Genomic DNA, 16,257 nt, shown 5'->3' with positions numbered 1-16,257 from the left:
GATCCTGGCTTTTATCCAAGGTGGGTGAGTGCCTTCACCTGAGTCTTCTCAGGTAAGCCATGACTCATGTGTGGTCAGCCCTCAGCATTAGCTAAATTGCTCTTGCCACATTCTGCTGCAAGGGGTTTTCCACTTCCACAAGAGGATGTGGAGTGAAAACGAGCATCCATCTGGGCTGCTCAGGGCAATGGCCCTCATGCAGAGAGGGCTGCTCCTGCCCTGCCTGGGCAGCAGACAGTGACAGCTCTGGCTCCTTGGCTGTCATGTTCTGGGTTTCCTGAGCAGTGCAATTCCCTGTGTGCCAGGGGCTGAACATGCTCACACGCTGCCCTGGCAGCCTGCCACAGGCACTCACAGCTCTGCTCTTCATCCAGGCACTCATTTCACAAAGCAGCCCCATTCCCCAAAGCTTTGGGTGCCTGTCTGGTGTCCCACCTGCTGGGGTGAAGGGAATGGAGTGGGGATCCCTGGGCTTTGGGAGGGCTGTCACCCACAGCTGGTGTGCAGAGCTGGGAAATGGGCTCTGACCCTGCCCCCCAGGTGATGTGGGGAGCTGGGAGCAGGGAATTGAGGCAGCTGAGAGGCAGCTGGGAGCTCAGGGGGCTGCTGGGCTGGGGCTGTGTGAGCAGGGCAAGAGCAGCCTCGTGGAAAGGGTTCTCCAGACACCACAGGATTCCTGCTGGGCTGTGGAGGTTCCTGCATCCAAGGTAGGTGGGAACAGGGAGAACCTGTGGTGGCACGGCAAGGGGAGCTGTGACAAGGAATGGGGAACACCAGGAAGGAGGGTGGAAGCTCAAGGGCTTCCTTGGGCTGAGCATGGGCTCCAGAAGTGCAAACACAACAAAGAGGTGAGGATAAGGAAGGAGCTTATTTGTAGGAAAGGAAGCAGAAATTGTGCCTCTGCTTCAAAATGGGAATGAGGGGAAAAATGACTTCTACTCGAGAGAGCACTGAAGAGCTTTTTGCAGCACACTGTAGGATGGGATGTGACAAGATGATGCTTCCCATGTGATCCAGTTATTTAATGCAAAGTGCAGTCCTTGGATGTGTTATTGCTTAACCATTACTGTTAAAACATTAAAAAGCTAAACTATAAATAGATTCTACTCTTTCGTAGCTCCCAAGCTATGTTTTTGGCTTTTTTAATGTATTGATGTGTATGCATAGAGATGTGTGTGTATACATATATTTAAAGGCAAACAGCAGACAGAGTTTTGTGCAATAGTCATACTGAATATCTAAAATGCTACCATTTTTAGTTTACACTGCAAGTGGAAACAAGTGTGCCCTCAAAAATACCCCTGCTGGGGGAAGGCAAAACTTTCTTGAGGGCTGAACTTGGGAGGAAACAAAATAATGACTCAATTTCTTGGGGGAAGGAAAAAAAAAAAAGAAAAACAGGGCAGATATATGCCTGAAAGAAAGACCAGAAACTAGATACCTAATTATACCCTGCAGTAAGCTGTCAGAAACTGGCAGCAGTGGGAGGGGAAGAGGCAAAGCTGATCTCGGGGAGTTCGAGCATGATCTGCTCCAACCATACTTAAAATGCCTTTTGTGTGGGAAAGGAAGCTTCTGGGATTCTCTGACACACACTTTGTGCTGCACTTATCTAACCCATTCAAATGGTCAGGGCTGAAGTGACAGATAAGTGTAAAAAAGTTTCACCTGGCCAGCACCAAAATTCAGCGATGCCTTGGCTTCCAAGTGCAGCCTTTGTACCTGAACTGCTGATCCTGTGTTATGGCTCAGGGAATGCAGATCCTCTTCAAAAGGATATTGAAGTGTTAACAGTCTATTGCTTGTAATTACATTTTGGTTCAAAGAGCTTTCAATGCCAGCAGAAAGTGCCAAGACATTTCTTTTTGTGCTTGTAGCAGGGTAGGGGCTTGGAGAGTGGATTTGGGGTTTGCTTTTGGTGTTTTGTCTTTACTCAGTCTTAGCGTAGAGCATCTATTGAGCTGACCGTGAGGAGTAAGTGAAAGCTCTTCATAGTTTAGATGACTGAAAAGGAAAAGTAGGTGTGTTACAGTGAATTAAGTGTTTTCTTGATGGAGGTTTGGTTCCTAGAGAACACATTGCTGCCCTGCTGGTGAAGGGTTTTAAACTGTTGTAGGCTGGATCTGTGAAGGTCTGTTAGTGCAAAGTGTTCATCAAATTAACTGCAGCAATAAAAAAAACCATAAAGATTTGTGGTTTTATAATTGGGGTTAGGAAGGCCTGGCAATAGAAGGGTTTGGACAGGCCCCTAAAGGCACCAGGGCAAGCAGGACCAAGCACTTCCCAAGGGTTGCCCTGGCAGGAATTTCTCACAGCATTCCTCTGGGAGCAAACTCCCCCAGGGCTCTCGATCCTTTTGCTCAAGTTGGTTCTTCTGTGTTTAACTCTGCACCTTGGGCTGGGTAAGGATTTCTATGAGACTCCAATTCCAGCTCAGCCTCTCCTACAAGAGGCATCTTAACCCTAGGCCACCCTTCTGCTCTGACAATAGTGATTAAAAGCACCTGGGAGCTTCAGGTTGTGATCTCTCCCTGCTTAACTAAACCTTGATTAGCCCCATCTTGGGCGAGTGCTCCAACTACCAGAGCACTGGGTAAAAGGAGGAGGCTGATTAACACTTTTTATCATTATTTATTAGAGGCTGGGGCTGTAGGTCACTTCTCCACGATGTAGAATATAATTCAGTTCTTCTCTCTGCTGCAATTGGGAATCCTTGTCCAGTCCCTCCCAAAGTGCTTTACTGATTGTTGCTTTTAACATAAAGTTCTCAGGACTCTGCAGCACACTTATTTTGCTGTCTACTGTGCCTCCTGTGAGCTGTGGACTTTTTAGATGGGAAAGTTTCTGATAAAATATAAAAAAAAATTGCAAGTGGATTGGATGTTTCTAGATTATTAAAGATGATGGTTTCACCTAGCAGGATCTTGAATTTTCTGTTGAAATCAGGGGAAGCTTTTGGTTCTAGTGTGAAAGTTTGCCAGTTAATTGCTGAAGGGGTATCTTTCAGGGTGGTTCCCTCAAGAAAATCCGGTAATAGCTTGAAGAACGGGAAAAAAAAGAAAAAGCAAACAGAATTTGCCCTAATAGTCTTCTAGGGCAAAGATGTGAAAGAGAGCAGGACAATATCCATTACATGTACACACAGGAAGTTAAAATTAATTTCAAAGAAAACATATTTTATTATTTTACATATGTGGTTGAACAAAGCAGCAACTCTGTAACTGCATGGAAATTAATATGAAATCTAAAATAATCACAGTTTGTGATTTCTCTGAATGATATATAATCACTCTTCTACAGTGCACATGACATAATCTGAAACATTATCATTTCTTGGAGGGGGAAAAAGACATGGCAGGGTTAGGACTGGAAGGAAGGGAACAGCAGTGTTATCTGATGCCCTGAATGCCAGGTTAGCAGTTGCATGTGTCCTGTGGAATAAAGGAAATGACTTCTCTGGCCACCATGTTATTGCAGGCCATGAAAGCTTTTGGTTTCAGATCCAGAACAAGGTCTATCCCTTGGTTCCTTCCTGCTAGCCTCAGTTGCAAGCTCCCTTCTGGCTTGACTAAAACCTGTTTATCTTTGAAAGATGGAGCTGTTAGGATCAAGTCTTTGCCCTGTTTGCTGTACAGGACAGTGCACCATGTAAATATTAAGGTATTGGACCAGCAGTGAAGTCCCCTCTCCTGCTTGGTCCCACAATCTGCACAGAAGGATGACAGCTCCAAAGGACAGAAATACTGCTTTGGAGAAACCTCTTCTGAGCAATACATGAGACAAAGGAAGAGTTTCCTTCCAGCCACGCTGGGAGCTAATTCCAGGAAGCTGCAGTTCCAAGGAAAAAGGATTTCACTGAATTCTGGCAATAACAGATGTCCATAAATGAACTGGACATAAGCTACAAGCCTGTACAACACTCTAGCACAACTCATGGAACAGAGGAGACCTGCCAAGCAATGCCATTAACAGAAACCTTTCAGAATCAAGCCAGTGTCCAAGAGCAGCTGGAGAAGCCAGATTTCCTACTCCATCCAGTGAGTCCATGCAATTCCCAGGCAGGGACTTGGACAAAGTGCACTGTTTCAAGGAGCTAAGAAGGGGAAGAGGGGAAAGGTCTTTGCATTGCCCAGACCAAGGGCAGCCCATCTGGCTAATTAGTGCAGAGAGCAACAAAGCAGAGATTTTTATGCAACCTTACTTCGGTATGAATTAGGCAAAGGGTACAAGATATTTCTAGATTCCTTCTCCTCCCTTCTGTTCAATTTTCAACTTGCAAGCAAAGCACTTTTTTAAATCCTTTATCACTGAAGTTCCTCCTACACATTTTTAAGACTGGTGGGAAAAAAAACCAACTAATCCAGAGCTAAAAGCAGATTTGGCATCTGAAGCAGATTCACATCAGTCAGCTCACCTCCACTGCTATTCCAAAGATGGAGATGCCTGGCTCCCTCTCTGTGCAAATGCAAACCTCTTCCTTCCTTGGAAGAGGTGCCACAGCCCTCAGGGCACAGTGGCTCAGCAGCACCTTCTCTCTGAGTAACTGGCACCACACTTCCAGCAAGGAACAGACAGAGCTCTGCCAAGGGCTGGCTGCAGATGGACAGACCTCAGCATTTCTGCAGTCAGCACTCAACACGCTGAAGGTGTGGCTCGTTCTTCCTGCCAGCAAACACCTCCCTGAGGTCTGGCTATGAGGACCATTCCCAGGAATGCCAGGAAAGTTCCCACCCAAGTCAGCAAGCACTGCAAGCAAAGGGAGTGCTCCTCTTTCTGCAGTGGATGGCACCTCTGAAAAGTGAAGCTGAGGGACACTGGAGCCACCCTATGAATAAATGGGGTTTGGGCTCCAGTTTCAGGCCTTGCAGGCTGGGTGCACAGCACAGCTGTGACTGTGGAGAGGGGCTGCAGCTAAAGGACCTTCCCTGCGTTATATCCCAACTCCTTCCCTGTGCCTGCCCTTCTGGGAACTGGAGACAAGCCCTTGTTTTGTGCAACGAGATGAAATGGTGATTTCCTTCTCTCTGCAGCAAAAGGAAAAGGATTCAAATCTGTGTCCCTCCCATTACAGCTGCTTTTAGAAGCAGCCAAGCAATTCTTGTTCTGATGAGACAAGGGACAAGAACCCCAAGTAATGGTAAGAGAGAAAGAAACTGCTTCCCATCGAGGATTTCACTAAGGGAGACACATGCAAAGAGGTGTTTTTCTGCTCCTATTCATGAAGGGAAGGACAGAGAAACAGGGAAGGAACTCTTTTGCCTGGGTAACTGAAAGAACACCTGATCTGCCTCACACACAGAGCCTGGCACAACTTAAGAACAGAGCCTAGGCTGCAGTGACCTTCCTAGGAAGACAGGTCAGTATGAGAGGATGGAGAGCAGCTGGAGCAGAATTTCAGGGCACATGGATGCTGAGATTTGAATCAAGAACTCAAACTTCTGTGCAGAACATCTTGTTTGCACCCTGTGTATGGAGCTGCCTGGTAAAGCAGGAAGGAGGAAAGAAGAGGCAGAGCAGACCCATTTCTGATACCTCAGTGTGGTGTGAGCTGACTGTAATTAGGAAAATCAACTCAGTTGTGTTGGCTCCAAGGCTTTTCATCATATACACAGGCTGATTTGTGCTTCTAAAATCACAGTGCTCCTCTGGAATTAAGACATTCCTTGCTAAGCTGATCTTTCACATTAATTTCTCATGAAAACCTTCCTTATCTTCTTTGGAATGTCTATGGAGACACAAGTCTTATCTTTCTCTGGGTAGGAGCTAGGAGAACAGAGGCAATAGAAGGTGCATGTTGTTAGGGAAATGTTCCTGGGCAGGCAAGTCCCAGCTGCTAATTCATGTTAGGGGGACTCTACCTGCATGTTAAAGAAAGAGGAGGGACCAGAGGTCAGACTGTATGTGGTATCCCTGAGCTGCAAACCACATGAGGGATGACAGGAACAAAAGAACTGGAAGACACAGACATTTGTATTCTAAAAGGTCAGGCCTGGGGATCTGGGGCTCTGGTACCATCCTGGCTTGATTGATCTTCTCTTCGAATCTTTGCATGCAAGGAAGGAGCAGAGGTGGACTGTGACTCTTTTTGTTTGGCTCTTGTTCCAAAGAAGGGCCCCTCTTGGAAGCTGTGCCAGCTGGAGCAGGTGGATGTTCCCTGCAACAGTTGAGATCAGAGTGGGTGCCAAAAAAGCCTCTTGCTGCAGCACTGAGTTCTGGGCAAAGACAACTCTGCCAATTCAAACTCTGTGGTGGTTTCCTCTGCTGCTGAGCACAGGCTGCCGGCTCCCTGGTGGGATGTGAAAAGGCAGGGGTGTTCACAGAATGCTAAATAGGGGGGAGGGAACAATATAACTTTCACCTCAGCCCTGCAGCAAGTTGCTCTGGCTACTGAAGCTTCCTTTGAGGGGCCCTGCCTCTCCACAGCTGCCAGATGACTGCAAAACAGAACTTTGTTTCAGGCTGACAATGATGCAGTGGCAAATCCCCAGGCAAAGAGAATTTGTTAAAGTCTGTAGGCACTTACTCTTCACGAGGAGAATGTTAAGACTTAAAGCCTTCCCTTGGCATGGAGCCACCACAGCCCAGCTTGTGGTAAGCTCGAGTCACAGCCTGGACAAACAACACATTCTACAAATGGCTGATGGTGTCTCCTTGTGTGGGGAAGAGCTTTGCCCTCAAACACCCCACAAAGAGGAGGGTGGGCTCCCCTGATCTTAGCACACAAAGTATGGAAAAGAATGAGCTGTGAGAGGTGAACAGAACTGGGATTGCTGGGACAAGCCTACTCCTTATACCCTGTTTCCATTATGGCTCAATTATGGCTGGCAGCAATGTACAGTCACAGCAGCTGTGGGCAGCTGTCAGGATGGCAGATGAATATCAATAAAATTAAGGGGCTTTTAGTGCTGCAACAGGGAGTTTTCTTAAACATTAGCTAGATCAGAAAATCACCCCAGGTCCCTCCCCATTCTTCCCCTCTTTCCGGTACATAAAACCCCTTACAGCAGATCTTTAGGCACACCTACAACCCCTAGCTCCAGTTTTCTTTTTTAAAAGCAAGTTGCACAGCATCATCCACATCCTGCACGATGTGGGATGCCTGCACCAGGCTGGGGTCGAAGCAGAAGTCCCGGTGTCCATGGAACACTGTCTCCTCTGTTTGCTTGGGAGCGGTGCTGTTGGGGCGGTACACCCCGGTGCAGACCAGGATGGACTCACAGCTCTCCACTGAGTTGTTGCAGTCATTCCTCAGGTCCAGAAAAACCTCAGCCTGGGCACTGGCTGCCTGTGGGCTCCTCTTCAGCCCATCCTGGACCTGGTTCTGCTGAGCTGACTTGAGGTAGTTGTTGTAGAGGTTTGCCCCATAGACGTCAGACATGGGGTTGTCCCTGGATAAGGTCACAGTGTGAAACAAAAACGAGAAATGAGCCCATGAGAATGGGCTCAGAAATGTGAAACAAACCCTCTAGCTCTGGGGGACTGAGACTGAGACAGCACTGAAGGAGGAAGGGCTGGGAGATAGTTGCTAACATCAAGAGGAGCAGCTGGAATGGGCCAGTGAGTCCTGCTCAGGACATGTGCACCTTTCAAAGGGGAGACAGCACATCCCAAGCACCCAGAGCAGTTTCAGCTATGACTAGATGATATCCCTGGATTATATTCCCAATGTGTTTGGCCAAACTGAGCTAACAGTGGGTCTCTTAATTTTGTCTTTGAGTCACTCTATGTGCACTCTGCATTCTACAGTCCACAGCTTTGCTGTGTAGGGTACAAAAAGCCAGCAAGCCTCTGTTCCAGGATGTGAGGCTCCAGAGATACCATGGGAATTTTGGTATTAACTTTCGAAATATCCAGAGGGGGGAAAAACCCCCAAAAAAACCAAACAAAACCCCAGCACCACTAAAGAGCAGTCAGTTTGCAAGTCCCTAAGGAAACCAGCAGGAAAAAATCTCTTACCCAACTGCATAGAGGTGTCGGATGGGAGCCTTCCAGCCCTGCTTCTCTGCCTGCTGCTGGATCAGGTACTGGGCATAGCGGTAGGTGATGGGGCTGGGTTTGCCAATCAGGGCCTCGTACTTCAGCTCCTTGCCTGTCACCTTCTTGTAGATGCTCTCCAAGCAGAGAAGGAAAGTGCCATGGCCAAACCTGCCCCAGAAAGGAGGTCATCAGCATCCCCAGTAACAGCACTGAGGCAGCAAGCACTCCTTGGTTATTGCCTCTTTTGGATATGGTGCCCACACACACCTCCACCGACAGTGGTCTGCCTTTTGCTGCTCCCCAAGTTTTAGCCTTTTTTTCTCATGCAGCTTTCATGTCTCTGCTGCTAATTATATTGTACAATCAAGCTCTTAAAACATTCAAATGCTAAAAAATCACAGTAGGAAAAGATCATCTGCACGAGAGGAGTGTGAAATTGGCTAATCCAAACACCACACGTGCTTTTCACCTGGGCATCTTGGCTTCAGCCATCCACAGGAGGTCCATGTTGCAGGCCAGGACAGGCAGATGAGGGTATGGCACATCCTGCAGCTCTGCCCCAGGGTTGCCATTGCTCAGGAGTACATCAGCAATGAGTTGCAGGCTCGTCTCCCACCTCACTGGCTCGCCAAACAGAATCACCCCTGCAAGATTTTGAGAGCTGTTTGGAAACTCACAGCATCCAAAAGCCACCAGCTAACAAAACCCCTCCTGTGCTGGACTGCCCTGGTAAGTACAGCTACCAGTGGAACATGGCTGGTGCCAGGGCTCCAGTCTGCACAGCTCTGCACCATGTGCACCTCTGGTTCCAGATACTGGCACACAGCACAGGGAAAAGTTGTTTTAATCCAGCTTTTCCCAGCAGCGAGGCTGTACCCTCTGAATGTGGTGCCCATGGACAGCAGTGAGCTGACAGCACATCATTAGCTCCCAGCCCAGCTGGCCTGCCTTGCTCTTAGCTCTGCTTGCTGCTCATATGTAAACACAGGCCTCTGCTTACCTTCTATAGTGGGGAAGCCAGTGGGGGGAGGAGGAGGCTGCCAGAAAAAAGGAAGGCTGGATTAGTAATGCAAAACCTAATGCCATCTCCAAAACAAAACTAAAAATGCCTCCTTTGAACCTGCCAAGGCAGTTCCATAATAAGGCAGGACAAAAACCACCTGGAATCCCGAAGGAATATTTTCCCCCTCCCACATCCCAGATGGGGTTTCACAGATCTTGTACTCCTGTCTCAGAGCTGGAGATGCCAACCAAACCACCCTACCCCTCACTGCAAGGAACAGCAATGGAAGGCAGAGACAGGAGAGGGGAGAGTCCCTGCCCCTCCTGCAGGAGCCAACACTGGGAACAGCAGAGGGGCTGCCTGCTCAGTGCCAGTGCTAAGGGACCTCAGTGACAGCTGCCCTGTCCCTTTGCTGTGTGCTGTGACCACCGTGCCCCAGATCACCCCTTCTGCTGATGCTTCAGGAAATTACCAGTTCTTTCGGCCTCCGGCTCAGGTCCACCATGTCCAACAGGGGATATGCCTTCCTCAGGGCCTCTATGGTGACCACGTGCTTGAACCCCAGGCTAGTTCAGACCATCAAGGAATGCTGTGGAGACTGGTTTGTTTGGGGTTGGTTTTTTTTTAAGTGACAGTTTTTCTGTAAGTTACTTGCAGAAGCATCTGTAGGATTAAGGAATGCAAGTCCCAGTAACAGAGCAGTGTGGTAAAGTATAACCTCATGGCTTTCAGCCAGACAAAAACACCTTCTGCTAATTACATTGTACAATCAAGCTCTTAAAACATTTAAATGCTAAAAAATCACAGTAGGAAAAGATCATCTGCACGAGAGGAGTGTGAAATTGGCTACACCAAATTCCACACGTGCTTTTCACCTGGGCATCTTGGCTTCAGACATCCACAGGAGGACCAGACTGCTCAAAGCCCCATCATATTTGAGTTCCTTCAACTGCTGTCCGATTCTGGGGAAAACCTTATCCATGGGACAGTTGGGAGTGATCTCTAATGGGCTTTGCCATGGAAGAATGGGAGAAGCACAACTTTGATCTCAAAAATGAGACACCTAAAGCTGACGGAGTCCTCATGGTCACATCCCACCAAGAGAACAGCAATCACAGGAGAAGCCATGAGCGTGAGCAGCCAAACACTGAACAGGGGAGCCAGGCAGTGCCCACCATGGAGATCAACAGCACCTGAGCCTGTCCATAAGGACGCTGCCCCACAAGGTAAGCCCGGTGACCTTTGTGTCTCCTAGTGCTTCAGAAGCTGAGCAAGCGAGTGCCAGGGCTAGGGCTGGGGCTGGGTCAGCAGCCTTTAGCAGGGCACACAGAGCACCACCAGGCACAAAGGATACTTGTGGGCGTTCTCCACCACGGGCCCCTGCCCGGCCACCAGCATGCACCTCTGGTGGAACTGGCTGAAGAGCTGCAGGGGGCTGTGGGACAGGATCACCTGCTCCGGAGACACCTGCGGGACGGAAAGAGCCCGGCTGGGACCCGCAGGTAGGATCTGCCCCCGTCTCCCGGCGCTTCTGGAGCTGTCCCTCTGCAGCCCCGGGCCGCGGCCAGGCCGGGCACGGGCGGTGCTGCCCTGCCGGGATCGCTCGGGCTCCCTCCCGCCGCCCCGTCAGCGTTACCTGCAGCCCCAGCGCCTGGGACAGCTCTCGGGCCTTGTCCGAGCGCAGGCAGTTCCCGGCGTTGGTCAGGAACACCACGGGCACCCGCAGCCGCCCGCCGCCGTCCGCCAGCCTCTGGAAGGCGCGGCGGGCGGCGGGCACGGGCTGGCTGCCGCGCACCAGCACGCCGTCCACATCGAACAGGAACCCGAAGGCCGGCGGCTGCAAGGCGAGCGGAGGGCACGGTCAGCCGGGAGTCTCCCCGCCCGCCCCGCGCCCGCCCCGCGCCCCTCCGCGCACGCACCCGGCCGCAGAGCCCGCGGGCGGGCGGCCCCGGGGCGCGCAGCAGCGCCCGGCCGGCCCGCAGCGAGCCGCGCAGCGTCATCCGCCCCGGCCGCCTCGGGCTCCCGCCGCGCCCGGACTACAGCTCCCGTCCGCCCCTGCGGCCCGGGCACGCCGCCGCCCCCGGCCCGCGGCTGCCCGCGGGGAGCGGCCGGAGCCCTGCCCGCCCACACCGGGCAATGGTGCTGCCAGGGAAGGGTTCTGCTGTCCCTGCTTCGGGCAAAGCGGGTTTGGCGAGAGCTGGAGGGAGGAGCCGGTGTTGGAGGCAGCGGGACCCGGAGGGAAAAGGGGTGCGCTGGCCACAAGCAGCCCTGCCACGGTAGAGGCGTGCAGAATCACCGGCAAGCCATGCTAGAAAGAAGGAGGCTTCTGATGCGATGAATAAGGCTATTCCGTAGCGTAGTCCTTTTTGTACAGTGAGAGTATGGTGGCCTTGGAAAGCGCTTTTCGTACAATGTCACGTCATCATTGGAACATGAGGAGAATAGTGGAGAGTAGGCCTAGAATAAGGAGTCGGGGGCAGTTGTAGTGGAATCATATTGTTAGTCCTGAGGTGGTTAGGAGAGTGGCGGCTGCTCCTAGGCTGGGTCAGGGGCTAGGGTCTACTGTGTGATAAGAATGTGCTTGGTGTGCCATTAAGAGTTAGATATTTTCTTGTGGGTAGAGATTTGGGCAGGAGGGAGCCAAAGGCTTTGAGCCCTGCAGTGCAATCACGGCGGGTTTATCTCAGCCCTTCACAGCGTCAGAGAACGGGAGGCTCTCGGTCTGTGAGGGAAGTGCTCCGGAGCTGCTCCGTGATAACGGAGGCGTGGGCCCGGGCGCGGCCTGGCTTCGGTCGGGCTGGTGCCTGCTCGCCCTGCCTGCCATCTGCATGCCCGGGAATGGCACTGCAGCCTGGCACCTCTGCCAGCCCACCGGGACAGGGATTGTCCCCGTGTGCTCGGCTCTGGGGAGCTCCCGCCTCGAGTGCTGCGTCCAGTTCTGGGCTCCTCCCTACAAGAAATTTAGGTGTGGAGCACGTCCAGAGAGAGGCAGCAAAGCTGGTGGAGGGTCTGGGGTTCTATGAGGAGTAGTGAGGAAGTTGGGGCTGGAAGAGAAGCTCAGGAGAGACCTTGTGGCTCTACAACTCCCTGACCTGCCCCTGAGGTGGGGATCAGGCTCTCCTCCCAGGCAACAGCGACAGGACAAGGTGTGCCGGGCTGGACATCAGGAGGAATTTGTTCACTGAAAGTGTGGTCATGTATTGGAAAGGACTGCCCAGGGAGGTGGTGGAATCAGCATCCCTGGAGGTGTTCAAGAAATGACTGGATGTGGCAATGACTGCCCTGGTCTGGTTGACAAGGTCTGGTGGTGGTTGGTCAGTTTGGGCTTGATGACCTTGCAGGTCTTTTCCAACCTTAAGAATTCTGTGAGTTGCTGCCCTGCCTTTGCTCAGCTTTTTCTGTGCAAACCCTTTTTCCTACAGATAAATAAGGTTCTCTAAAACTCTGGTCCCCTTTTTTACCCTTTGACAGACTGCATCCCTCTTTCCTGCACCCTGAAACAGAAATCTTGATGCTGAATTCAGCTGAAGCCCTTCCAAACCTGGGGAAAGTGAAAGGTTCATTTCACATCATGGAGATGAAGCAATGTTTGTTTGCTTTCTGACTGGGCTTAGGATCTCCTGAGTCCCTCGACAGGGCAGGTTTAACACGTATGACTTTAGGCATCAATTACACAGTGTAATTGTTTGTTTTTACGCTTCCATTGCCATGAACACCAACCTTAATTTGTTTTTGACCCACTTCAACACCTAGAGCCCTATTTGCAGAGCTATTAAAGCACTGGCAATTCAGAGATATACATTTGTACAGATGGTTATTCCTCCTTAAGTGCTTTTGCCTTAACTGAATTACCTACCGTTTATTTTTTGTAATTTCCTCAATTTGCCAGGATCACTTTAATTTCTCAGAAGTGTTTGCAGCTCATTGTGCTCTGGCAAAATTTATGCTGGCCTTGGAGACATTACTGAAAATATTTAGCTCTGTGAGGAGCTGGGCTTAAAACTTTCTTCCATCAGCACACTGCAGCTACTCTGAAGTGTGCCTTCCCAACTATGTACAAACCAGAGGCCTCCAACACTCACCTTCCCTGGCTGTCAGTGGAAAATAGTCAAAGAGAGAGGCAGAGACTTTCTGAAATTAATTACAAACACAGGAGCCTTGTCTCGAGTGCTGTTCACCCGTCCACCAAGGCGGTCCCTCCTGGCAGAGTGAAAATGTGATGGATTTGCTGTGATTTCTGCTTAGGGTGTTTGCTAACGGGGATTTATGGCCTTTTAATGATACAGCCACTCACAAGTTAGACGGGTTGGGTTGTTTTGCTTGCTGGTTTCGGTGCCTCTAAACTGAACTGCATTGAGGGGGTCTCTCAGTCCCTTTTATTTTAAGTGTAGGGATAATTTTACCCCTTTCTTCCCATTCCCGAGGTGCAAAAAAGAGCTGGGAGAGACATCCAGGCTGTTCCCTATCACAGAGATTTCATTGCTAAAAAAAAGAAAAAAAATTTGTCAATTAAATATCCAGGAGTTACGGTGAGGGGGAAAGAGGGGGATGGATTGGGGGTTTTGGGAGAGAGGGTTTTGGGGGAGAGGGTTTTTGGGGGTGAGGGGTTTTGCCTGTGGGGCTTTTTGGGGTGGGCTTTTTGGGGATGAGGGTTTTGGGGGCTGGGGTTAATGGGGATGGGGGTTTGGGGAATTTTGGGGGGGGGGGTTTTTGGGGGAGAGGGTTAGGGTTCTCTTTGAAAGAGAGGGTTTTGTGGGTGGGGGTTTTTGGAGGTGGGGGTTTTGGGGGTGAGGGTTTTAGGGGTGGAGGTTTTTGGGGCTGGGGGTTTTCGGCATGGGATTAATGGGGGTGGGGTTTTTGGGTCTGGGGTGAATGGAGGTGGGAGGTTTGGGGTGGGGTTTTTGAGGATGGGGGTTTTGGGGCTGGGGTTTTGGGGCTGGGGTTAAGGGGGTGGGAATTTTGGAGAGGGTTTATCCCCCCGCTGCCGGTTGTTATCCCGGCTCATCCCTGCGGGCGGCGCTCCTGCTCCACGGCCCGGGCGGGCCCGCAGCGCTCACTGCGCCCCGGCTCGGGGGCTCCGGGCACGGGGGATGCGGGTGGGACGCGGGGTCTGGCCGCAGGGAAGGGAAGGAATGCGTTGTTTTGCTGCCAGGGGGCTCTGGGAGAGGTGTCCCCAAAGTGTGCGTGTGCTTTGCCCCCGCGGGCTGCCAGCGCTGCCGTGTTTGTTTTTCCGAGCAAGGCTGTCCAACAGGCTGGAGCGCTTATTTTTAAACCGACCCGGGGGGACTGTGCCAGCGGGCGGGCACAGGCTGAGCCTGGCAGCGACAGCGGCAGGGCTGCCAAGTGCCGCGCTGGGCAGAGCCTGCTGAGCCCCAGCCCTCCCTGCACCCGCAGGCAGGATTTAGCCCATCATCCCTGTCGTTGTGTCTTTTTCCCTTCAGCGTTGGGAATTTCTCTGTGACTCTGCTTGGAGCTTCCCATTCCGACTGCTGTGCATGGACAGACCTCGTGATTTCCTCTGCGGGCACATCTGGTAACAGCTGTACCCCAAATACCCCTAGGGATCGTCTGTCTGTCTGCCCTTCTCACACCACCCACAGGAGACTCCCTCTTCTTCCCCTGTCCACGCCGTGCTTGGATGTCTCCCACCCCCTCTCACAGCTCACTATAAAGACAAGCGAAGCAGGCAGTTGCCCACAGCCTTCTCCCGTGGGTGCCTATGTAAACTTTGCAGCTCTGTTTTCCCTGGACTCACAGCCCTGTCATCACCCCCCCTTCCTGACCTTCTCACATCCCCCTCGACTGCAGCCCCACCTTCCATCTCTGTCCTTACTGCAGAGGCTCTAATGGCCTGAACCCTCCCCCCACAGTTTATCTCTCCCCTTCCCATGCTGCAGCCTGTTCGTGGAATGATGGACAAGCTAAAGGTTGAGAAAATACAGTAAAATGCCTTTCTTATCCTGTAATGACCAAGGGGGAGGACACAACCTGATAAAAATGACAAACCAGGAGAATTGAGAGCCAGACCCTTCACCTGCCTGTCCCTCAGTGCACAGAAAACACTTGATAGACCTGCTGTGATTGCAACTGCTGCAAGCCTGGAAAGAAAGGAATTAACGTCTGAGCCAATTAGAGCCACAGGTTTCTGACCAAAGAAATGTCCTTCTGCTACCTGTGAAGAGGCTAATTCAGAGACTTAGATAGGAAGAAAACCTGAAGCAGGCTGATCATTTGGAGCTGGTGGAAAAACACATCTGCAGCCCCTGTGTTTTATGGCCAGAGGGCTTTGCTTAGCATCTGGCACCTGCATAGTCCCACTGCAGTGATGGAGGCTCACATGACAGATAGATCCAGCTGCTTGCTCGGGCCTATCTCTGTTTTCAGCCATTTACTTTGCTCCTCTGTTTTATTGGCATGATTTTTGACAGCAACCACCTTGCTGGATCAGCCATTTCCTGGCAGGCAGTGACCAGGAGGCAAACATTTCATTCTCTAAATTACCCCAAAGGCAGAATAAGATGCTCTGCAGCAAACACTTGTGCTGCAAACAAAGCTCCATCCACCTCCCATTCAAACAAATTGAACCTGAAGAGGCCACAGGGAGTGACAGATGGGGGAGATAACAGGCAAAAGGCTTTAAGTATTGCTATGGCTGCTTGAAGTAACTGTAACAGAAACTTCCATGGATTTTCTACTCTCCTTCCTTGCTCCTGAGTCTGGATGGAGACTGAAGCAGGCTCTTTTTGCCTCTATGTTTGCTCTGCTCAGCCTCCCACCACCCTTGTGGCTGCCTCCTCCTCTTTCATCTCAGATATTGAAGCTCTCTCAAGCTGGCACTTTCTTCCCATGCCCACCAGCAGTACTTTGGGCAAAGAGCCTCACCTTGTACCCTGGAGTCACCTGGTGCTCCACAAGGCAATTATTTGAAAAGAATGGCCTGATCATTTAGTCTTCTCCTCACTTCCCTCTATTCCCTTCCTAAAATCATGGTTAAAGGAGGTAAATGACCTCCAGTCATTCCTTTACTTTCCCGTGCTGTAACCACCACAGAGATGGTACAAAACTGTAGTGGGAGGAGAGGCAGCAGGAGCAAATCCTGTCTGTCAGGTGGTGTCTGTATCAAAACACAGCCCTGAGCTGGGTGCAGCTGCTGTGGGGCTTGGGGAAGGGGGAACAGGGGTCCTGGGTAGTGTCTTGGCCAGGTGACTCAGGCTTAACACTGTGTTAGCTTTACACATCAAACTGCCCTTTGCAGCATGCTGAGAAGGCATTTCAGG

At 51.0% G+C, this 16,257-nt stretch overlaps 1 protein-coding gene across 1 annotated transcript; it reads right to left on the bottom strand.

Annotated features, from left to right (window-relative positions):
- Positions 1-3,199: 3,199 nt before the first annotated feature.
- Positions 3,200-10,980, bottom strand: HDHD5 (haloacid dehalogenase like hydrolase domain containing 5). Its single transcript, XM_030959733.1, has 8 exons — positions 10,900-10,980; positions 10,617-10,817; positions 10,335-10,447; positions 9,453-9,546; positions 8,978-9,014; positions 8,447-8,621; positions 7,957-8,145; positions 3,200-7,388 (listed from the first exon to the last, which is right to left on the bottom strand). Exons 1-8 carry the CDS (start codon positions 10,978-10,980, stop codon positions 7,031-7,033), a joined length of 1,248 nt encoding a protein of 415 aa, XP_030815593.1. The 3' UTR covers positions 3,200-7,030.
- Positions 10,981-16,257: the final 5,277 nt, after the last annotated feature.

This window comes from Camarhynchus parvulus, chromosome 1A (assembly GCF_901933205.1).
Source record: "Camarhynchus parvulus chromosome 1A, STF_HiC, whole genome shotgun sequence".
Taxonomy (NCBI): domain Eukaryota; kingdom Metazoa; phylum Chordata; class Aves; order Passeriformes; family Thraupidae; genus Camarhynchus; species Camarhynchus parvulus.
The sequence above is the reverse complement of the archived record's forward strand: the minus strand, read 5'-3'. Positions and strand labels throughout refer to the sequence as shown.

What these genes read in the sequence shown, in the direction of transcription:
- HDHD5 (XM_030959733.1), bottom strand. Translation starts at nt 10,980, where the DNA reads ATGACGCTGCGCGGCTCGCTGCGGGCCGGCCGGGCGCTGCTGCGCGCC. An exon ending in TGGCTTCCCCACTATAGAAG is followed by an intron (nt 8,622 to 8,977) that starts GTAAGCAGAGGC and finishes AAAATCTTGCAG; the next exon opens with GGGTGATTCTGTTTGGCGAG. An exon ending in GCTGAAGCCAAGATGCCCAG is followed by an intron (nt 8,146 to 8,446) that starts GTGAAAAGCACG and finishes TTTCTGGGGCAG; the next exon opens with GTTTGGCCATGGCACTTTCC.